The sequence below is a fragment of the Syngnathus typhle genome, linkage group LG7 (assembly GCF_033458585.1).
Source record: "Syngnathus typhle isolate RoL2023-S1 ecotype Sweden linkage group LG7, RoL_Styp_1.0, whole genome shotgun sequence".
In the NCBI taxonomy this organism is placed as follows: domain Eukaryota; kingdom Metazoa; phylum Chordata; class Actinopteri; order Syngnathiformes; family Syngnathidae; genus Syngnathus; species Syngnathus typhle.
In genome coordinates, this window is record NC_083744.1 from 3119000 (window position 1) to 3142691 (window position 23692).

The 23692-nt window shown below is 44.0% G+C and overlaps 2 protein-coding genes across 4 annotated transcripts in view; both read left to right on the top strand.

Annotated features, from left to right (window-relative positions):
* LOC133157241 (collagen alpha-1(I) chain-like) overlaps positions 1-23692 on the top strand; it is a 337276-nt gene that overhangs the window by 194130 nt on the left and 119454 nt on the right. The window lies entirely within an intron of this gene.
* On the top strand, positions 763-9725 carry LOC133157247 (histone H3-like centromeric protein A). 2 transcript variants are annotated; one of them, XM_061283634.1, is made up of 6 exons: positions 763-1025; positions 1132-1190; positions 7999-8212; positions 8276-8400; positions 8484-8558; positions 9007-9725. In XM_061283634.1, exons 3-6 carry the CDS (start codon positions 8005-8007, stop codon positions 9130-9132), a joined length of 534 nt encoding a protein of 177 aa, XP_061139618.1. In that variant the 5' UTR covers positions 763-1025; positions 1132-1190; positions 7999-8004; the 3' UTR covers positions 9133-9725. The 2 variants fall into 2 exon arrangements, with proteins under 2 accessions (XP_061139618.1, XP_061139617.1); XM_061283633.1 differs by lacking the exon at positions 1132-1190 and having other exon boundaries at positions 770-1025.

Consider the following 23692-nt stretch of genomic DNA (forward strand, 5'->3'; position numbering starts at 1 on the left):
TTTATTCTTCACTTATTTATTCATTGTTTGTGCCTTCTTGTTTTTACTTTTTGTGTTGTTTACTTGTATGTAAATTGTGTACTATGTCTTGTCACCGTGGGATAGTAGGAACTGAACTCGCTTCCCCTTTCTGCGTAGCGTCCTGTACTTTTGCGCTACGCTTACTGTCTGCTGTATGCACACTGGCTCCGTTTTGCTCCTCTTATTTAATGTGTTATCTGTTTATTTATTATTTTTCCATCATTCTTATTATTTATTGTTTGTGCCTTCTTGTTTTTATATTGTGTCGTTTACTTGTATGTCTATCGTGTAATATATCTCGTCATCGTGGGATAGAGAAAACGTAATTTCGGTTTCTTTGTGTGTCTTGACTTGTGAAGAGATTGACAATAAAGCTGACTTTGACTTTATTGTCATAGCTTCGAATAAATCTCGGAATCTCTCATGAAAAAAACTACGTTAAAATAGTTTTTAAATTAATGCTACCACTGCGTAATATACTGAAATATTACATGAATAAATGTAGAGTTTCGCGGTATTAAAATTAAATAGTAAATATTCATATTTACTATTTTATTTAAGTAAGGACTATTTTGTATTCCCCAAATAGTGGTTGTGATCTGTCCCTACCATCCTTGTATAAACCTACGCCCTTTCTTTTTAATATTTTCTTTTTGTCATTGCATTATGATTTCCATATCTATGAATTTCTCTTGGAGACGGAAGTGAATTGAGAAGCGACTCTCTCTCGGTCACTTCTGATGCCACCCCGTCGAGTGGCGATGGTCTGGTTTTCAAGCACTCCCCGACACTGACGCCTCACTTAGCCCGCCCCCCTGAGTAGCACTGACGCTTCACGCTGATTGCTCGAAGGCTGAGGGACGCGACATTTGAATTTAGACTGGTTTTCTCCTCGATTTGGCTGCTTATAAAGTGAACTTTGCCACTTTTCTCGGAGCTTCCCCGTGCACACCCTGGCAAGTTGAAGAGCCACAGCGACGACACGAGTTCAAAGGACAAAAAAGGTAAGTTGAAAAAATGCAAAGTTGTTTTTGCAAAGCTCACGTTGTAGCGGACGGTATAACGACGTCACAACACGTCGCCACCTCCTGACTTCTGAAATTTGAACAGCAAACAACCAAGTGAATAAAAAGAAGACACGCGCACTGAACTGAAAGGCAAACAAATTTGTAAGTATGTGAGACGACGAGGATACTGTCGTATGTCACATGACGTTTCTGCCTGCTTTCCGACTTACTACTCTAAACTCTACAGACAGAAAATGGCACTTTTGCCCCGTCCCAGACAGTTTTTCAGACGGCTGCAACAACATTCTATTCAGCATGTCGCTGCAATGTTTTAACTGCAATGTCACCTCACTTCTACAATTTTACACTAAAGCAATTTTACCTGGGGGTGGAAGCAGGTTCTACTGTGGGGGCTGTTATGTATGGCAAGCAATTTGATCATTTATTCCATATCCTCGATATTAGACAGTATTTTCCATTAGTTCGGTCTTTCTCAACATTAGTTGGACATTGAGCCACACGAGTTACGCACTTTGTCTTACGAGTTGCACAGAAACTCTAACCAGTCACTCATTTTCAGCAACATGTAAATTAGTCAAACGTGAATTATTCTAACATGTTAACTAGTGACCTATGATTTTCGGCAGAAGTTAGCTAATAGGAGCTGAAATGCCCACCAGTTAACTAATGATAAATAAACCACTGACAAGTTAACTAGTGCAAGCCCATTGAAGCCGTGGTATCTAACTTGTAGAAAAATACTGGTTGACTAGTTATGCCCCAAATTGTGCACTAGTGCGACTTTTTCACTTAACCAGTTCTACTAGTGAGGTAAAAAAATGTACCGAATAGAACTAGTGGATGCCGACTTTACAGAAATATGGGTTACATGTCTGCTCGTGGCGGCTTGGTGAGGCACTGGGTAGCTCGTCCGCCTCACAGTTAGGAGGGTGCGGGTTCGATTCCACCTCTGGCCCTCCCTGTGTGGAGTTTGCATGTTTTCCCCGGGCACGCGTGGGTTTTCTCCGGGCACTCCGGTTTCCTCCCACATCCCAAAAACATGCTTGGTAGGCCGACTGAGCGCTCCTAATTGTCCCTAGGTGTGAGTGCGAGTGCAAATGGTTGATTGTCTCTGTATTTCCTGCGATTGGCTGGCAACTGGTTCAGGGTGTCCCCCGCCTGCTGCCCAATGATGGCTGGGATAGGCTCCAGAACACCCGCGATCCCCGTGGGGACTAAGCGGTTCAGAAAATGGATGGATGGATAGATGGATGGATGTTTACTCATGAATGCACAGATCACTTTGCTACGCACCATCTATTTTGACTTACAAGCTAACTAGTGAGGCTCAAAATGGTACCTTAGTACACGTTCACTAGCTGGTGTAATTTTAACCTCACTTGTTAACTAGTGAAACGTGTTTTCTTTCTTGTGAATTAGTTCAGTCCAGAGTGACTAGTTAAACGGATATACGCAGATAGTGAACAAATAAGGCATTTTGACTTACTAGTCAGAACGAGTGAGTCAGAAAGGAAAATCCCTTTGCATTTACTAGTTCATTAGTTAACATTTTGAACCCCACAAGTCAGATAGTGAGGCTGGGAAGATCCCAACTAATGGTACTAGTGGACATACATATTCCTTACTAGTGAACTAGTGAGCAATTCCGAACTTGACAAGTGAAATAGTGAGATAAAAAAAAAAAAAACATACCTGGTGCAACCAGTGTACCTTTGCATGATGTCAACATGTAAACTGTAGGATATGACCACCAGTATCATGTTCCAACATTTTTTACTCATCTTTTTAATCAATTTGCTTGTGACCAATAAAGAGATTACACTGTGAGGTCAAAATGTGACACATGCGCGTAAAATGTCTTTTTAGCTTACATGTTCACTAGTAAGTGAATTTTGAAGCTTTTTAGTCAGCCTACACTGCCCACGATGCATAGGACAGGGAGTATTACCTTTAAACAGCTAATTATGATGCATTTCGTCCGAGAAGGTTTTATTTTGAAAATATTACTGTTGTATGTAGGTCTACAATTATTATTCATTTTAACTGCCGCGACTATGCATTTAATTTAAAAATTACTATTGTATCTTTTTCTGCACTTTTTTTTAATTTTTATTTTTTTTTAATTTTAACTGCCGTGACTATGCAGTTAGGATGTGTGCATAAACAAAAATAAATGGGATCCGTCACGTGATGTCCGAAGTTCTTTTGGCAAGGTGTGGGACACAACCTTTTTGCATTTTGAATATGTTTTCATTTCATGAGACCTGGACTATGAATGGTCCTTCCCTGGAAAAAATAAGCATTTAAAGCAATGGTTATTAGAGTGACGAACACGGGTTGAGGGGTATGATTCTGATCTCTCCTATAATAGGGAGCAGTAAAAGTTTTAAATTCCATCTGAGCTTCTCAAACGTAACTTGTGACTGTCGACGATTAAAAGTGATCTTTTTTGCTAACAATAACAAGTGATAAGAAGCTCAAGTAATCAGTGATGACCAGTCCTGGCAACCTTGACTGCAATTTTACCCAGCTACAGTTGTAAAAACGTGAGTGCCAGCCGAAGCACAACAGCGACTGAACACGACCTCGCAGAGAGTGGGTTTTCCTCCTGCTCGGACAGGCAAATACACATGCTGGTTTGTAAATGCATCCGTGTAACTTATCAAGTCAATTTTATTTGTATAGCCCTAAATCACAAGCAGTCTCAAAGGGCTTCACATAGACAAAAATTGACAATTATTCTCAAAGCACCCCCTGATCTTAAGCTCCCAAAAGGACAAGGAAAAACTCAAAAACCCCTGCCAGGGGAAAATGAGAAACCTTGAGAAGGGACCACTGATGGAAGGATCACCCTTTCAGGATCACCAGGTTGAAATGGATGCAGAGAGGGCACAAATAATACATAATATGAAAATCAATGAAAAAAAAGTGTCTTCGAGGAGGTTGAGTTGCAGTTCCCCCATCCTGAATTGGCCCACAAGAATCCAGATAGCCGCTGTCAGCTTGGGTGCCACCTAACCACCTGCCGGGGAGGGGGGGGGGACAAACTCCGGCCGAATCAGCCACTACAGGTTAGTTAAAGGCCATATCATAGAAATGTGTCTTTAAACGTGTCTTAAATGTTTCTACTGAGGTAGCAGTTCTAATATCCATTGGTAGGGCATTCCAAAGCTCTGGAGCCCGAATAGAAAATGCTCTCGACCAGGGGTCACCAACACGGTGCCCGCGGGCGCCAGGTCGCCCGTGAGGACAGCATGAGTCGCCCGCAGGACTGTTCTAAAATTAGCTCAAATAGCAGCACGTGTCTGTGAGCTGCATCTATTTATTTTACAGTCAAACCTCGTTTTCCGAACGTCCATGTTCTCGAACAAATCGGAATTTGAACAAAAAATTCGAGATTTTTTTGCTTCGGTTGTTGAACAAGATTTGGAGGTCGAACTTCACGTGATGAGCCGGGAGGACCAGAGAAAACCCGACCGCGCGGCCCGGATGCCGACTGACTTCGTAGTTATTGTATTTTCGTTACTTTGAGGATTGTATTAACCCCTTATCATGCTTCCAAAGAAAGCAAGTGGGAGCAGTAAAGCCATCCTAAAACACAAAGACGCTCTTAAAGCAATGCGACAGTGAGCGCCCGGCCGGCTCGCTGTGGTTGCGCGATCGGCTCCATCTAGTGTGGAAACTGAGAAGCTGAGCTCAAGCTTCTTGTGCGGGCCATATTCAATTATGTTTTCAGAATTTGCTGCGGGCCAATAAAAACTGGACCGTTAGTTTGGACACCCCTAATTTAGAGCAAAGAACTGTGTAGTCTGCCTGATGCCATTGCCTTTGGTCTTTTCTGTTCCACATGTAGAGTTATGTAGCTTGTTAAGTCAACCATAATATCGGATCGGTATCGGGTATCGACCGATATGCAAAGCCACGGCATCGGTATCGGTATCGGAACTGAAAAAGTCGGATCGGTGCATCTCTAACACATAGTGAAAGCTAAATTGAGCAAATTGGCTATTTCAGAAGTGTGTGTCAAACTGGTAGCCCTTTGCCTTAATCAGTATCCAGGAAGTAGCTCTCGGTTTAAGAAAGGTTGGTGACCCCTGCTCTAGACCCTGCAGACATTTTCTTGGCCCTCTGTGTCGCTAAAAGAGTAGCGTTTTGCGAACGAAGGTTACGAGACGGAACATAAGGAACAACTAGGTCGACGAGATATGAAGGCGCTAAGCCATGCAGGGATTTATATGTTAATAGAAGAACCTTGAAGTCGCATCTTAAATGGACCGGGAGCCAGTGTAAGTTGGCTAATATTGGGGTAATGTGATAACATTTTCTTGTCCGTGAGCGCAGCCTTGCAGCAGCATTTTGTACTAACTGTAGACTTTTGAAGCGGGACTAAGGAAGACCAGAGAATAATAAATTACAGTAGTCCAGGCGCGACTTGACAAACGCATGTATAATAGTAGCATTGAAAACTAATATTATATTTACGTATAATGTCCCCAAGCTGAATCATATAAATATTAAATAGAATTGGTCCCAGTACCGATCCCTGTGGGACACCACACGTAACATTATAGAGCTCCGAGGACGTATTGCCATGGACCACTCGGTGCGTCCTGTCTGATAGATAGGAATAGAACCAGCCTAGTGCTGACCCTGAAATACCAACACAACTTTTAAGACGCCCTAATAAAATATCGAAGTCTACAGTGTCGAAGGCAGCACTGAGATCAAGTAGTAACAGTACAGATGAAGTGTTTGAATCCATAGCTGTGAGGAGATCGTTAGTCACTTTAGCAAGTGCTGTCTCAGTGGAATGATTAGCTCTAAAACCAGACTGAAAAGAGTCATATCGATTATTGGCGACCATGTAATCAATAAGCTGCTGCGCTACTACTTTTTCAAGAAGTTTTGGTATGAATGGGAGGTTTGAAACTGGCCTATAATTACTGAGACCATCCGGGTCAAGATTTGGTCGCTTAAGTAACGGTTTAATGATAGCGGTTTTAAAGGCTGTTGGCACTATCCCAGAAGAGACAGACAGATTGATTATATTTAAGACGGATGGTCCTAAAATTTGAAATAATTCTTTTAGTTTGGCTGGAAGAGGGTCGAGCAAACATGTTGTTTGTTTAGCCGCACTAACCAATTGTGTAAGCCTTTCAAGGGACACGCTTTTAAAATTTGAGAGGGTTATTGCATGATCATCAGCGCTGGTAAACGGCGGTCTCGACTGAGCGATTGGAATGGTATTCTTGATCTCGTCCCTAATGGATTCAATCTTTTGAGCAAAACATTTCATAAACTCGTCAGCTGAGTGGAAGGAACTATCGGGGTTCGGCTGGTGTAGAGTCAGTTTTGCCACTGTATCAAATAGGTGTTTAGGGTTGTTTTTATTGAGATTAATAACTTGCAAAAAATACAGAGTTTTTGCTAAGATAAGCGAATCTTTATATTTCAGGAGGCTATCCTGCCATGCCTGATGGAAAACCTCAAGTTTGAGTAAACGCCGTCTGCGCTCATGCTTTCGACATAATTGCTTAAGCGTACGCGTTTCATCTGTGAACCACGGAGTAGGCAATCTACGGCGAGTTTTCAGACGTAACGGCGCCACAGAGTCAATGGAATTTAACAATGTCGCATTGAATTCATTTGTAAGATTATCAATAGAGCCGATGTATGCGGGAAATATGGCGGTTGCCGGCGACAGTAACTCAGGGCAGTTGCAGTCATGGAGTTAAAATTACGGCTCCTATAATTCTGATTGCTCTCTTGTCTTTGACAAGGAACTAAAATTTCAAATTTTATTAAGTAATGATCAGACAGAACAGTAGTGTATGGCAGTACTGCTACATTTGAGGTTGCAAGTCCTCGGGATAATTCCAGATCTAAGGTATTTCCATTCTTATGCGTTGCTACCTGTACGGCTTGCGTAAAACCAAACGTATCAGTTAAAGTCTGAAACGCCGAAGTAAGTGGCTCTGACGGTAAATTCATGTGGATGTTGAAATCGCCCATGATAATTATATTATCCGCATTGGTTACTAGATCAGCCACGAATTCTGAAAATTCATCCAGGAAGCCAGAGTAAGCCCCGGGTGGACGGTAAACAACCACAAGATAAAATGACGGTAAAGCGGTGGATCGGACAGTGAGAACTTCAAATGTTTCAAATACGTTGATCGAACGAGGCCTAAATCCAAGCTCGGAATTTGAGATGAGGGCGACACCCCCACCCTTTTTTTGAGGACACTCCACATGCGAGCTGAAAATTTGGAGGCGAGGCCTCGTTAAGCGGCAGCAGTTCATTAGGTTTTAACCAGGTCTCGCAGAGACCAAAAACGTTTAGATTATGTTCCGTGATGAGGTCATTAACGAGAAGTGCTTTCGTATGAAGCGATCTAATATTCATTAAACCTAGTTTAAGTGTAATCGGTCCATCAGGGTGCGTATCTATCGAAGGATTTTTAAACGGGATGCGAGTAAGATTGTGTTCTCTAGGCCTGACATCACCTCTCAAATGTTTGCAGTGGGACAATACGACCGTGGGAATTTGATAGTAAATATTTGTTACACATGTAAAATGATCTGAAACAGGCACCATTTCATCCGCAAAACTTAAACTATTAAACCAGAAAACCCGCGGTCCAATAGGGCGTACTGTCCCGTGTAGAGCAGAACAAACAGATTCAATATTTTGTCATGTAATGTTGTACCCTCGTGGTCTTCAGGCCAATGTTCATCTCGAATCCTTTTGAGGCTTTGGACAAGTTGAAGTTGAACAAGGTCTCTAGTCTATACAATTCATTAGTGATCGAAGTAGTTCAATGAGTTTGATTAGCGATTAGTTGTTGATGACTCGATTAATTGTAGCACTTGTAAAGTGGACATGCTATTGCGTTAGCTCTTTGTTGAGTGTTGTTGCGTGTCTTTCATGTACATATGTATGCTGTAGTCAGCCATGCGCCACAACTCCTCGTCCAGCCGAAGAAAAGGCGGCAATCCACGCCGCCGTCCTCCGCAGCCACTGCCTGGGCCATCCCCCGGAGTGCAATGCACATCCTCTGCGGCAGCCCCCAGACGGCGCCACCCGCCACAGTCACCGCAGAGGGCATCCCCCAGAGGGCGCCGCCCGCCGCAGTCACAGCAGCCGGGCCCATCTGGGAATAGTGAGCTCACTGCGCCGTTGTTCCATTTTGATGGCACGTTGCTAAAGGTTTTTGTATTTCCAGCTCAGCCACCTGCGCCGGCGCCCAGGAGGCGAAGGTACCGGCCAGGGACCAAGGCCCTAATGGAGATCCGCAAGTTCCAGAAGAGCACAGAGCTCCTCATCAGGAAAGCGCCCTTCTCTCGCCTGGTAAGGTGTTACCAGCTCACACGTTAGCCCGTAAGCTTGTCAGATCATTGCCTTGACATGTAGCCACCCTCCCACACACCCAGGTCCGTGAGGTGTGCCAGTCATATGGCAGAAGTGCCCTCAGATGGCAGGTCTTCGCCCTGATGGCCCTTCAGGAGGTAAAGTCGCCGGGGAGGTCCAAATGTCATACTAAAGTCTCTATCCTACTGAGCGACCAAGAATTGCGAGTGTTTTCAAATGGAGTGATTACTGCATTTTCGTTATGGTTTGTCGAAGGTCGCAAACGTTCGACAAACAGTGACCAAACGTTTGGCAAATGTTCACCTGTACTTTTCTTCTACGCGGGGGAAATTTTGAACAGGGAGTTTTTTACATGTTCAAAATTTTATTGCGACAACAAGAACTTCCTAAAAAGGTCGGTGAACATTTGGGACATTGAACGATCCCTGACCAACTTTGGCGTGTACGCAAGTGACAATCGGTGATGCCCCATTTCCGCCTGCCGACTCTCTGCAACCCAAAATATTCCGCTGCCCTTGCCGACGCCAGACGCAGCGGGACACTCGGGCCGGGTTACACATTGACGACTTGTTGGGATCTTTACAGGCGGCTGAGGCCTTATTGGTGTTGCTGTTCTCTGATGCCAACCTGTGCGCCATCCACGCCAAGCGGGTCACCATTTTTCCCCGCGATCTCCAGCTGGCCCGACGGATCCGCGGGCAAGATTTCTGATTAAGATGATAGCCGCGTGGTGACTCAAACGTTTCACAGTGACCACTCGACACAACCCAACCTTTGTAGTTGAAATCGACTTAAATACTGTTGTTTGCAGGGATTGTGTTTTATATATAGTGAAGTGTTTGTGTTTTATATCTAAAGTTATGTGACAAGAGTGGATAATTTCTTGGCCCTGCCCACTTCATCTCCAGGCAACCAATTATGTGAGTGCTAAGCTTCACTCTGTAGTGTCATCCACGCGCGTCACCGTTTTTCCCCGCGACATCCAGCTGGCCTGATGTACCTGCGGGCAAGATTTCTGATTAAGATGATAGGCCCATGGTGACTCTAACGTTTCACGGTCACCACTCGACTCAACCCAACCTGTATAGTAGAAATCCTCTTCCATTACTGTTTGCAGTGTTTGTGTTTTATCGATAGTGCAGTGTTTCTGTTCTGTATATAAAGTTCCGTGATGTGTGTTCATCGTAAGACAAAGTATTTTCATTAAAATACAAATATTTCTAAAAAACAAAATATTTTTGGTACTATTGAGAGCTTACCTAAGTAATTTTTTTTACATCAGAAAAATAAACATTTCAATATTATTGTGCGGTTAGTTGTTAATCTTGATGTGAATTGAATGAGCAAACACTAACAAACAAAACTAATTTATCTATTGAGGCACAATATTACATTACAGTGTCAATATTGTAGTCGACCACTCCAGATTGCCCGTAGGTTGTGGTTTTGAGCTCGAAAGGTTGCCTGTGTGCCCTGCAATTGGCGTTCGGGGTGTCCCCCGCCTACTGCCCGAAGTCTGCTGGGTTAAGCTCCAGCATACCAGCGAAGCTTGTGTCAAAAAGCAGTTCAGAAAAACGATGGATAGATAGATAGATGGATGGATATTATAGTACCGTTATTTTCTTTATTACGTTGTGTCGCAGACCCGAGCCGATCTGAACCACCGAGTCAATGTGGTTGTCAAGCCTGAAGCCATCCGTGTGTGAAATAGGGTAATGAGATATAAAGTCATTAAAAAAGTCCCAATAATCGCCACACACACATCTGGGTGTGGTGAAATTTGTCCTCTGCATTTAGCCCATCCCTGTATGATTTTGATCCATCCCATGGGGGAGAGGGGAGCAGTGAGCAGCAGCGGTGCTGCGCTCGGGAATCATTTGATGATCTAACCCCCCAATTCCAACCCTTAATGCTGAGTGCCAAGCAGGGAGGCAATGGGTCCCATTTTTATAGTCTTTGGTAGGACCCGGCCGGGGTTTGAACCCACAACCTTCCAATCTCATGGCGGACACTCCACCACTTGGCCACTGAGCTTTTTTATTTATTTTTTTCTAAAACATCCATCCATCCATTTTCTGTACCGCTCTCTCCCCACGGGGGTCGCGGGCGTGCTGGAGCCTATCCCAGCCGTCATCAGGCAGTAGGCGGGGGACACCCTGAACCGGTTGCCAGCCAATCGCAAGGCACACAGAGACAAACAACCATTTGCACTCACACTCATACCTAGGGACAATTTGGAGTCTTCAATCGGCCTACCAAGCATGTTTTTGGGATGTGGGAGGAAACCGGAGTGCCCGGAGGAAACCCACGCGGGCCCAGAGAGAACATGCAAACTCCACACAGGGAGGGCCGGAGGTGGAATCGCACCCGCACCCTCCTAACTGTGAGGCGGACGCGCTACCCAGTGCGTCACCGAGCCGCCCCTTTCTAAAACAAAGTAAAGAAAAAAAAGATCCACACTCTATTCCAGAAGATGGCGGTAATGCACCTAAGGTTGTTTGCTACCGCTACAAAACAAGAAGAAGACATTACCCACTCTACAACTAGCACTTGAAAATAATTGCCGTGTCAAAATTCACAGGCTGAATGTTGTTGTAACGTCGGTGTGTTTTGTGATCTCGCAACATGAACAACGTGGCTTCATTTGTGTTGATTTGGAGTCACGTCACCTCTGCCGGTAAGATCGCGAACTAAAGAGAAAATGTTAATGAATGTTAGAAACACACAGTCTTAGTAAAGTTTTCGAACAACCTTGGCGCACACGGTACCTTGTGTGTCCTAACCACAGCTAGTTTCCAGTCATGACTGTCCGTATGTTAGACATGAAATCAGGCTTTTGAGTAATCATGAATTTGCTAATGCCTCCATAGCCATAGAAATGAAGTCGGGCATCAGCCACAACGTCATTTCTTATTCAATGCTGGTTTATTACCGCTGCGATGCAGTGCTGGCTCTACGCAGGGGAGGGAGGGGGCAACGCCCCCTCAAAAAGATGTCCTGCCCCCTCAAATCAAACTTTTAGAAGTGAAAAATCCGCTGATAGAAACACACGTTAATCGGCCACCTCTCTTCTCTCATGTCACCAGACACCAGGAAGTAACCGTTGCGCATCAGACTTTGCAGGAACCCCGCTTGGGATCTCAACAGCAAACCATTGTTCTTACAATAAGATTTTCTTCTTGTTTTATTTTCATTGTTCGGGAGCTTTCATTGAGGAGCGATCTCGTCGACGAGCGATCACGCCGAGGCTTCTTCCCTGTCGGGAAGTCGCCGAGCCACCAAACATCGGAGCCTTCTAGCGCCATCGGCTCCGCGGCCGGCGTTGGATTTTGCTCCAGCGAGTCCAGACCCGTGGCCCCGCTGGGGTTCCTCCCGGCGCCATCAGACTCGCGGCAGCATTAGGGTCCCACTCCAGCGTTGCCGGATTCGCGGCCGTCGCCGGACGTCGAGCCAGAAACGCTGGACCCGCGGCCGTTGCCTGACTTCGTCCCAGCAACGCCGGACCTGCGGACGTCGGCGGACTGCGTGCCAGCAACGCCGGACCCGCGGCCTTCACCGGACCTCTACCCACCTGCGCCGGACCAGCGATCATCCCCTCAGGAGCCCAGCTACCACCTGGCCCAGTAGGCAAACGCCATCAGCCCCACGAGGACACCCACCATCAGGCCTAGTAGGCTAACACCACCAGCCCAGGAGGAGAGCTACCATCAGGTATAGGTTGATAGCCGTGATGGACATGAAAGTGCTTCAGAAGGACATGGAGGAGCTGAAGTTATCAATGAAAGTGATGTCTTCAAATGTGGAAACTATAATGAGGCAACAGGCGATTATTACAGAGCTGATGGGAGAGGTGAAGCAGCTCAAACAATTAAACATTGAACAAAATAAGAAAATTGTCAGCCTGGAAAATAGATTAGACAATTTGGAGCAGTACTCAAGAATGAGCGATGTCATCATCACAGGTTTAAGGATCAAACCACGGACCTACCACCAGGCTGTGAAAGGCCTTGCTTCAGAGGATAATCCTGAACATGAGGAGACAACAGAGGAGAAGGTAAAAAGTTTCCTCCAGAGTAAAGACATCGCCATTGACATTGTTAATATTGAGGCATGCCACACTCTGCCAACTAAGAGTCTAAAAAGTAAGCCTGTCATACCATCTATAATTGTCCGATTTACAAACAGGAAAAGTAAGATAAATCTGCTCAAACAAGGTAGAAAACTAAAAGGCACGAACGTGTACATTAATGAACACCTCACCAAGAAAAATGGTGAAATAGCTAAGAAAGCAAGAGATCTTAAGAAAAGCGGTAAAATACAGTCCACTTGGACTGCTGGTTGTAAGGTGTTCATCAAACCAGTTGGGGCAGCAGAAAGTTCTCATGGTCTCTGCATCGGTGCCATAGAGCAACTTAAGAGGTATGAAAAAGACTAGTAACCTGTACATTATTCTGCTGAACCTTAAGTTGTGGTACCTTTAGATCATGGAATGTAAAAAACCTGGTGAAATTATCAACCCACCATGAACCGTACTGACCAATGCCTTTCTTTTCCAACTGATGTGTTTAACAAATAAGCACTGATAACTGAAAATGAAGAACTTGATTTGAAAACATTTGACTTCACTGACCATAAGGGATTTGACATAGAGAACAATATTGATCCTGTGAATAACGTCTTCATCAACTACACTCAAAGGAACAGCAAATACTATACTGTAGAGCAATTTAACAAGAATGTAACAACAAATAGAGCAATATCAATTATACATTTTAATAGTAGGAGCCTGAAAGCAAACATCTCTAAGATCAAACAATGTTTAAAAGATATGAATAATCCGTTTACTGTAATTGCAATATCTGAAACCTGGTTAAAGGAAGATCAGTCTGAAAATATTGACATAGAGGGGTATGAGAGTTATACATTAAATAGGAAGGTAAAAAGATGTGGAGGAGTTGCTCTATTCGTAGATAAAAATTATAAGGGTAAGATAGTAAGAAGTATGTCTCAAGCAATAGATAATATTATGGAATGTATTACAATTGAAATAGAAATGGAATCATCCAAAAACATTCTGGTAAGCTGTGTATACAGATGTCCAGGTTCATGTATCGAGACATTTAGTGAACTATTATCAGGAATGTATGAAAGGAAAATCTATACGAAAATGGTGTACGTCTATGGCGATTATAATATAGATCTATTGAACCCACTTCAGCTGACTCCAGTAACAGAATTTATTAACTTAATGTACAGTATGAGTCTCTACCCTGGAATAAGCCGTCCAACTAGAATTACATCTCACAGTGCCACAATAATTGATAATATATTTACAAATGTAATTGAAAAGAAAGTAAAAACTGGACTGATAATAAATGATTCAAGCGACCACCTGCCAGTGTTTGCAGTGATCCAGGACTGTACAAAGAAAAAAAAGGATGCTATAACTTATAAAATGTGTAGAATGAACTCTGGTAATTCATTTAACTCATTCAAAAATGACCTTTTAAAACAAGACTGGAAAAAGGTATATGTGGGTGATGTAAATGAAGCCTACAACACATTCATGGCCATTATATCCGAACTTTATGATAAAAACTGTCCTCTTGTAAAGAAAGCAGTTAAACTAAATTCAGTGGAAAAAACATGGCTGACAAAGGAAATCTTAAGTGCTTGCAAGAAGAAAAACCTATTATACAAAGATTTCTTAAAGATAAGAACAAAGGAAGCTGAATTAAAATATAAGATCTATAAAAACAAATTCTTCCCATGGGCTCACCACCTGTGGGAGGGGCCAAAGGGGTCGGGTGCAGTTCGAGCTGGGCGGCGGCCAAAGGCAGGGACCTTGGCGGTCTGATCCCCGGCTGCATAAGCTGGCTCTTGGGACATGGAATGTCACCTCTCTGGCTGGAAAGGAGCCCGAGCTGGTGTGCGAGGCAGAAAAGTTCCGACTAGATATAGTCGGACTTGCCTCAACGCACAGTTTGGGTTCTGGTTGCTCTGGAGTTGCCCACGGTGAGAGGCGTCGAGCAGGTGTGGGTATACTTATTGCCCCCCGGCTGGGCGCCTGCACATTGGGGTTCACCCCGGTGAACGAGAGGGTAGCCTCCCTCCGCCTTCGGGTGGGGGGACGGGTCCTGACTGTTGTTTGTGTCTATGCACCAAACGGCAGCTCAGAGTACCCACCCTTCTTGGAGTCCCTGGAGGAAGTGCTGGAGAGCGCTCCTTCTGGGGACTCCATCGTTCTACTGGGTGACTTCAATGCTCACGTGGGCAATGACAGTGAGACCTGGAAGGGCATGATTGGGAGGAACGCCCCCCCCCCGATCTGAACCCGAGCGGTGTTCTATTATTGGACTTCTGTGCTCGACACGGATTTTCTATAATGAACACCGTGTTCAAACATAAGGGTGTCCATGTGTGCACTTGGCACCAGGACACCCTAGGCCGCAGTTCGATGATCGACTTTGTAGTCGTGTCATCGGATTTGCGGCCGCATGTTTTGGACACTCGGGCGAAGAGAGGGGCGGAGCTGTCAACTGATCACCACCTGGTGGTGGGTTGGCTCCGATGGTGGGGGAAGATGCCGGTCCGACCTGGGAACGTCTGGTGGAATCCCCTGTCAGGAAGAGCTTCAACTCCCACCTCCGGCAGAGCTATTCACACGTCCCGGGGGAGGCGGGGGACATTGAGTCCGAGTGGACCTTGTTCCGCGCCTCCATTGTTGAGGCGGCCGACCGGAGCTGTGGCCGTAAGGTCATTGGTGCCTGTCGTGGCGGCAATCCCCGAACCCGCTGGTGGACACCGGCGGTAAGGGATGCCGTCAAGCTGAAGAAGGAGTCCTATCGGGCCGTTTTGGCGTGCGGGACTCCGGAGGCAGCTGACAGGTACCGGATGGCCAAGCGGAACGCGGCTTCGGCGGTTGCTGAGGCAAAAACCCGGACGTGGGAGGAGTTTGGCGAGGCCATGGAGAATGACCTCCGGACGGCTTCGAAGAAATTCTGGTCCACCATCCGGCGTCTCAGGAGGGGGAAGCAGTGCAACATCAACACTGTTTACAGTGGAGATGGCGTGCTGCTGACCTCGACTCGGGACGTCGTGTGTCGATGGGGAGAATACTTCGAAGACCTCCTCAATTCCACCGACACGCCTTCCATTGTGGAAGCGGGGCCTGGGGACTCTGAGGCGGATTCTCCAATCTCTGGGGTCGAAGTCACCGAGGTAGTTAAAAAACTCCTCGGTGGCAGGGCCCCGGGGATGGATGAGATCCGCCCGGATTTCTTAAGGGCTCTGGATGTTGTGGGGCTGTCATGGCTGACACGTCTCTACAACATCGCGTGGACATCGGGGACAGTGCCTCTGGATTGGCAGACTGGGTTGGTGGTTCCCCTCTTTAAGAAGGGGGACCGGAGGGTGTGTTCCAATTACAGGGGAATTACACTCCTCAGCCTCCCTGGTAAGGTCTATTCAGGGGTGCTGGAGAGGAGGGTCCGTCGGGAGGTCGAACCTCGGATTCAGGAGGAACAGTGTGGCTTTCGTCCTGGCCGTGGAACAGTGGACCAGCTCTTCACCCTCAGCAGGATCCTCGAGGGTGCATGGGAGTTCGCCCAACCAGTCCACATGTGTTTTGTGGACTTGGAGAAGGCTGCCCTTTGTCACCGATTCTGTTCATAGTTTTTATGGACAGAATTTCTAGGCGCAGCCGAGGCGTTGAGGGTGTCCGGTTTGGGGACCTCAGCATCGCGTCTCTGCTTTTTGCAGACGACGTGGTGCTGTTGGCTTCTTCAGGCCGTGATCTCCAGCTCTCACTGGAGCGGTTCGCAGCCGAGTGTGAAGCGGTCGGGATGAGGGTCAGCACCTCCAAATCCGAGTCCATGGTCCTCGATCGGAAAAGGGTAGAATGCCCTCTCCGGATCGGGGATGAGATCCTGCCCCAAGTGGAGGAGTTTAAGTATCTTGGGGTCTTGTTCACGAGTGAGGGGAGGATGGAGCGCGAGATCGACAGGCGGATCGGTGCAGCGTCGGCAGTAATGCGGACTTTGTACCGGTCCGTCCTGGTAAAGAGAGAGCTGAGCCAAAAGGCAAAGCTCTCAATTTACCGGTCGATTTACGCTCCTACCCTCACCTATGGTCATGAGCTATGGGTCGTGACCGAAAGAACGAGATTTCGGATACAAGCGGCCGAAATGAGTTTTCTCCGCAGGATGTCCGGGCTCTCCCTTAGAGATAGGGTGAGAAGTTCGGTCATCCGGGAGAGACTCGGAGTAGAGTCGCTGCTCCTCCACGTTGAGAGGAGCCAGATGAGGTGGCTCGGGCATCTCATCAGGATGCCTCCTGGACGCCTCCCTGGGGAGGTGTTCCGGGCATGTCCCACCGGTAGGAGACCCCGGGGACGACCCAGGACGCGCTGGAGAGACTATGTCTCTCAGCTGGCCTGGAAACGCCTTGGGATCCCCCGGGATGAGCTAGATGAAGTGGCTGGGGAGAGGGAAGTCTGGGAGTCCCTCCTGAAGCTGCTGCCCCCGCGACCCGACCCCGGATAAGCGGAAGAAGATGGATGGATGGATGGATAAAAACAAATTGATTAAAATAATGAGAATCAATAAAAGGGACTACTATAGCAAGATACTGGAGGAAAACAAGAGTAATACAATAATAACATGGAAAGTGTTAAATGAGGTTATTAAAAACAGAACTGGAAAGCCAGGATATCCTTCTTACTTTGTAAACAGTAATAACATTCCTATGAATGATCTTACTATGATTGCAGAGGAGTTCGATGATTACTATGTTGGTATTGGGCCTACTTTGGCAGAGGAAGTAGCAAAAAAAGGGAGTACAAGTGACCTACTTAAGGATGTACCCATAGCCGAAAGTATGGTTCTAATGGGAACGAATGAGAAGGAAATAATAGAAATTGTTAGAGAATTTAAAGGTAAAAAGTCAACCGACTGTAACGGGATAGATATGTCACTTGTTAAAAATATCATTGAATGTGTCGTGAAACCCCTTACACATATCTGCAACCAATCTCTGACAAATGGTGTTTTTCCAAGTGAAATGAAAACTGCTAAAATTATCCCGATATATAAAGCTGGGGACAAACACACATTCTCAAATTATACGCCAATATCTCTACTCCCACAATTCTCTAAAATATTGGAAAAAATATTTGATAAATGGCTTGATGATTTTATTACAAAACAAAATATTCTGTGTGACCAACAGTATGGATTTTGGAAAAATAGGACCACCACACTAGCTTTGTTGGATTTCGTAGCTGAAATAACAACAGCTATTGAAAATAGACGATATGTTGTAGGTGTTTTCTTGGATCTTAAGAAAGCTTTTGATACTGTAAATTATGAAATACTGTTAACAAAACTTGAAAGATATGGGATACAAGGTATGTCACTCACTTGGTTAAACAGTTATTTATCAAACAGGACTCAATGTGTGCAACTTATGGACTGTAAATCAAAACTAAAACAGGTAAAGTGTGGTGTTCCTCAGGGCTCAATATTAGGCCCCTTGTTATTTATTTTGTATGTCAATGATATATGCAAGGTCTCCAGGTTACTCAAGGCCGTACTTTTTGCAGATGACACAAACCTGCTTTGCAGTGGGGAGGACCTGGATCAACTATTGGATACTGTGGGTATTGAAATGGAAAAATTACAGAGTTGGTTTGACACAAATAAACTAACACTAAATTTAAGTAAAACAAAGTATATTATATTTGGAAACCGTCCGACCAACACAGACAAAATTCTTACAATAAATAATATAGAAATAGAAAGAGTAAATGAAGTAAAATTTCTTGGAGTGCTTATAGATAATAAATTAAGTTGGAAACCACATATAATGTATATCAAATCAAAAATTTCGAAATCACTAGCAGTATTGTTAGAAAAATGTATATATATGTTATCATGCGTTCTCTAATCAATGCCTTACTGCAATATTACTGCAATATATGCTTGCTGTTTGGCCTTGCTGTTTTTATGATGTACCACAGAAGGACAGTTCCTTTCTAACAAAGACCACTTTGTTAGACAACATGCCTCATTGCTGTCCTGCACCCCAGATGAACCTCCAAGTGACCATTAAAGTCAGGGTTTTCCTAACTATCTTTATCGTAGGATTAGGTTGGAATGTATATAACCAGTAATAAATAACTTAGCTTGTTGCATCCTACACAATGTCGTAAAACTTCCCTTGCTATGTTTTAACTAGAGGTCAAAGGTTTTTTCTTTTGTATCCAGTCCACTCAAACTCCTCTTCCCAGATGTTCTTATCAGTATGTAAACATCTAGTGTCTCACACTGTGGGTAGGAAAAATCCAAATAAAAAGAGCGGGAGTGCCTACAGATTTTTAGTGTGTGTAGAGATTGTCTCAAGCTATCTGTACTGCACTCCTCGCGAGAAAAGACTTAATATTCTGTCTCAATTGTGGTTTGTTTGCTGTTGCTCTTCTATTCACTTACTCAGTCAGCGAAATAAACCTGACAGAAATTGGGGGCTCGTCCGGGATCTCAACACGCCCTGAACGGTTCCAGCGGGCTCTTCGACGCAGGCGAAAATCCTCGGCCGAGGTAAACAAAAGCCCTTTGACGGGACTGTCTCGATCAGTCCGGCTGGACACCGGGAGGGTTGACGAGATCTTCCGAGGAAGAGAATCAGCAGACCGTGGGTAGGAATATTAATTCTACTAAATAGAAACAGTTAAATTCCGCAGGGGCGGATGTGGAGCCCCCTAGCTTTCAAGCTAGTTAAATTCTGCAGCAGGAGGGGCGGACTCCTCTGTTATTAAAAAAACAAAACAAAAAAACCTTGAGAATTCTAGACCCTATCAAGTACAACTAGAAACAGTTAAATTCTGCAGGGGCGGATGTGGAGCCCCCTAACGTTTTATGTTAGTTAAATTCCGCAGCAGGAGGGTTAGACTCCTCTGTTCTTAAAAAAAAAACGCGCGTGGTATGCTTGTGAACGGTTTGACTGAGAGTGATCTCATTTGAGCGCTCCTCTTAAATAGTAAGCGAAAGTCCCTACCCCGACATGAACTAAAATGCAAAGATTGGAAAATAATTGAAAGGCAGGATCCCAACCGATTAAAAAAAGATTTCGATAAATGGGTTAAAAAATATAAATTTGAGGGACAACCAAATTATTAGGACTTAGAGGTGCCATAAACGAAACAACATAAATAAATCTTAAAGAAATTAAAGAAGGCATCTGATGATGTAGTGTTTTGGGAGAGAGAGAAAGAGAGAGAGCTCAGAAAGCACTGTATTGCAGGTAGGAAGATGATGAGACTGGGCCTAACAGTAGGCAGGCAAGAGAAAACCAAAATTTACAGAGTTAGAGAAGAAGGGAGAAGTCTAGAGAAAGTAGAGAAGCACGTAGAGAAAACACATGCTACAAATTCAAAACTAAAGATCATAGCGGGAGGAATACATAAATCACGCCCTCCATGCAGAAAGAGTAGTAATAGACAAACAAAAATGAAAACAAATGAATGCTTCAAAAAACACTTTTTTGGTAGACCAGGATAGTGACACTTTTTACCAAAATGCAGGCAGAGGACAGAAAGGCCAGAGAGGGCGAGCAATACCCAACAGAGAAGGCTTTAGAGGCCGAGGAAGAGGAGTTGTGCAACCTCCAATAGAATGCTGAAGTTGCGGAGAAAACGGTCACGTGGCACGTGACTGCACAAATTAACAGAAACACTATGACTAGGCCAAAATCAAATCAGATCAGGTTTCCATGTAATGAAGTGGGAACCTGGCTGCCAAAATTAAGGAGAAATTAGCTTAAATATAAGGAGATATTTATGTTAAAAGGATAAAGTAAGATAAAGAAACATTGAAGTTAAGATTTGCTAAATAAATAGAAAATAATTACACATAGTTTCTAAAAGTGTCAGGTTTATTTCAATGACTGAATAGCTATTAAGAGAAGAGCAACAGCAAACAAACCACAAGTGAGACAGAATATTAAGTCTTTTCTCGCGAGGAGTGCAGTACAGATAGCTTAATACAATCTCTACACACACTAAATATCTGTAGGCACTCCCGCTCTTTTTATTTGGATTTGCCCTACCCACAGTGTGAGACAAGCCCCTAAAGACAGGAGGGGGAAAGCATGTGGGCTTTCCCTCGTAAGGAAAAATCACTAGGTGTTTACATACTAATAAAGACATCTGGGAAGAGGAGTTTGAGTGGACTGGATACAGAAGAGAAAACCTTTGACCTCAAGTAAAAACATAGCAAGGGAAGTTTTACGACATTGTGTAGGATGCAACAAACTAAGTTATTTATTACTGGTTATATACATTCCAACCTAATCCTACGATAAAGATAGTTAGGAAACCCTGACTTTAATGGTCACTTGGAGGTTCATCTGGGGTGCAAGACAGCAATGAGGCATGTTGTCTAACAAAGTGGTCTTTTGTTAGAAAGGAACTGTCCTTCCGTGGTACATCATAAAAACAGCAAGGCCAAACAGCAAGCATATAATGCAGTAATATTGCGGTAAGGCATTGATTAGAGAACGCATGATAACATATATATACATTTTTCTAACAAAAAGTGAAATAGAGAATAAATCAGACAAGTAATACGAGCAAAAAGATGTTCTTCTTAGTGCTTCTATGTGTTCTTATATGTTGTGCGTCATCCTTTTGTGCTGGTGTGTGTGTGCGCGTGTGCGCGCAGAGGATCCTCATGAATGGGTGTGTGTATGAGTGCGAGTAAGATGTGTGTTCTATGGAAGAAATCAGTCATGGAGAATGTTCTGGAGACTGTTGAGCAATACTAGGGAAATTGAGAAGTGGATGATGGTGTGTTTAAGTTGGTTGGAGAAACTGAGATGAGCAAGGTGTGTGCAATAGAGAAAATAAGGCGTGTGTGGCAGAGAGTTACGAGAACGGTGGCTTGATAGGATGGGAATAAGAGACAGCAAATGTTGTGTAGAAGACTGAAAGATGTTGAAGGTGAACATGATGGGGGAGGGCAACAGCAAAGTTGGCCTGCCCTTTGAGAAGGTGAAACTGATAAGCGTGCCTGCGCTCGCGCGTCGTCGCGGGGCGGGGCTGTCCGCGTGGGCCTTTGCTATGCTCGTGTGGGCGGTGGGCCGGCCGGCATCATGGTTGTTGCAGGAAATGGCCAGCCTGTCACCAATCAACGTTGATGCTGCGCCCCCCCCCTCGCACGAGGGGTGCTGTGGCTGCAGGCGAAGCAGGGACAGTGTGATTTTCTCAGAGAGTGATGCTTAAGGAAGATGTGACAATATTTGCATGAAGGATAAAAGGCACTGATGAGAAAACAAAAGTATAACCAAAACGTCAAAACAGAGGATGACGTTTGCGCAGCGTTGTTTGTTTGTATTGTTTGTGAGCTGTGTCTCTGCTGTAAGTTTTTGTGTTGTCTGTGTGCTGTCAGTGTTATGTGTTAAAATTGGCTAATGTAGGTGCACAAAAGAATTTTCTAGATTGTAGTCTACATTTTTTGCACCGCAAAACAAAAGCAATTTTGTGAAAATAAGAAGAAAAGAAAGGCAAGCAATTTTTTGTGGGCAGGAACTGGTCCACACTGCATTAATGCCTATCCCTGATGAAACCAAATTTGAGAGATGGAAAGAACTTGCTTTCTGGAATTGGATGAAGCAAAATTATTAAATAACAACATTTCAAAGCTAAATTTAGAAAAAATAGTCGATTGGTTGTGTAAAGACTACACAAGTTTTTACATTTGAGGATAAGAGAGTGATTGAGTTAGTTAAAGTTAAGAAACAACAAGAATTGTCTATTATATTAATTTACTGGCGGTTATTTTGTTAGTTTTTATCTTTATCTTGATTGGTTTGACACCTGGAGGGAGGAAAGATTAGGATGTGGAACACGGGTTGAGACAACCAGTTACACACGCAAAACATGTGTGCACTGGGACACTGAGAAGCATTTTGAAAGGTGTGTCAAAATTAAATGAAGATGAAATCATATGTAGTAATACAACGCTTTACTACATATGGATTCTCTAAATCGTACAATTGAGTAAAATAAAACATACTTTTTGACTTTTGTTCAAATTACTAAGATTCTTGTGATAAACGATGAGAAACTGATTGAAAAGAAACTACAAGAAACTACAACTAAGCTAGTTGTGGAAGCAGTCCAATTGCCAAGACAAATAGCTATGTGCACGTGTGCAGGGCACGCACGAGACTGATAAGGTGTCAAGAGGTAACAAGCTTGCAGACGGAACCGCATAGCTGCAGTGCAAAAGACGCTTCAAATTTTATACACACAAGAAGCGGATTGAATTACTGAAACATTTTTAAAGATGTGCAGCGACAAAGTCCATAGACTGAAATTCAATCATGGACAAAAAGAGGGGCAAGAGTAGAGAATGGCATCTATAAATGACCAGAAGACAGACCTATCCTACCAAAGAACCTATACCAATTGGCAGCAATATTGAGCCATAGTGCGTGTCACATGGCTCAAGAGGAGGGATAGTGGGGCAGGTCAGTCAGCTTTATACAACATACGGATTTGATTCATATTTCAAAACAAAAAATTTTTTTGTAGAGCTTGTTTAACATGCGCTAAACACAATCCACAGGGTTATACTGCCTGGTCATAATAGATGCATTCTCAAAATGGTTTGATTTGGTTTAAACAATAATATCGAGATATGGGATCTTGAAAATTAATTCTCGTGACAGAACTGGTATAAAGTGTGAAAATGTGCATGGGAAAAATGGAAGATCATGGACAAAATGTTTAGATCTGGTCAAACTGTACATAAATATTACAAGTACTGTGGGTTTAACCCCGTATGAAAAATTGTTTGGGCGACAATATAGATTACCATGTTTTAAAACCAAGTGGGAAGCTAAGGATGATTTAAATTTGGCATTTACATTTTATATTTATAATTAAAATTTTAAAGGCAAAAAGAACAAAGCACGTTCTCATTAAGAGCAGTGAAAACAAAACACTGGTGTTCTTCCAAGTGGGAAGGGCCACATTGAATATTGATAATTACGTCAACTGCCATTAAAATAGCAGAAAGGCCAGTTGAGGTGGTCCTCGCAAATTAAAAAAGGGTAATTTCTTTTGAGGTAACGTTCAATCGGGAAAAAGTGACCCAAAGGGATCCTTACCTCTTAGAGAAATGCCGGGAACAAGAAAATGGAACAATGACGTTATTGCATGTAAGATGGCTATCTTTGTTGCCACTTTGTTAACTTCAGCAATATGGTATTT

Coding starts and splice junctions, on each gene's coding strand:
- LOC133157247 (XM_061283634.1), top strand. CDS start 8,005: ATGCGCCACAACTCCTCGTCCAGCCGAAGAAAAGGCGGCAATCCACGC. Junction 8,401..8,483: donor AAGCGCCCTTCTCTCGCCTG/GTAAGGTGTTAC, acceptor CCACACACCCAG/GTCCGTGAGGTGTGCCAGTC. Junction 8,559..9,006: donor CCCTGATGGCCCTTCAGGAG/GTAAAGTCGCCG, acceptor GGATCTTTACAG/GCGGCTGAGGCCTTATTGGT.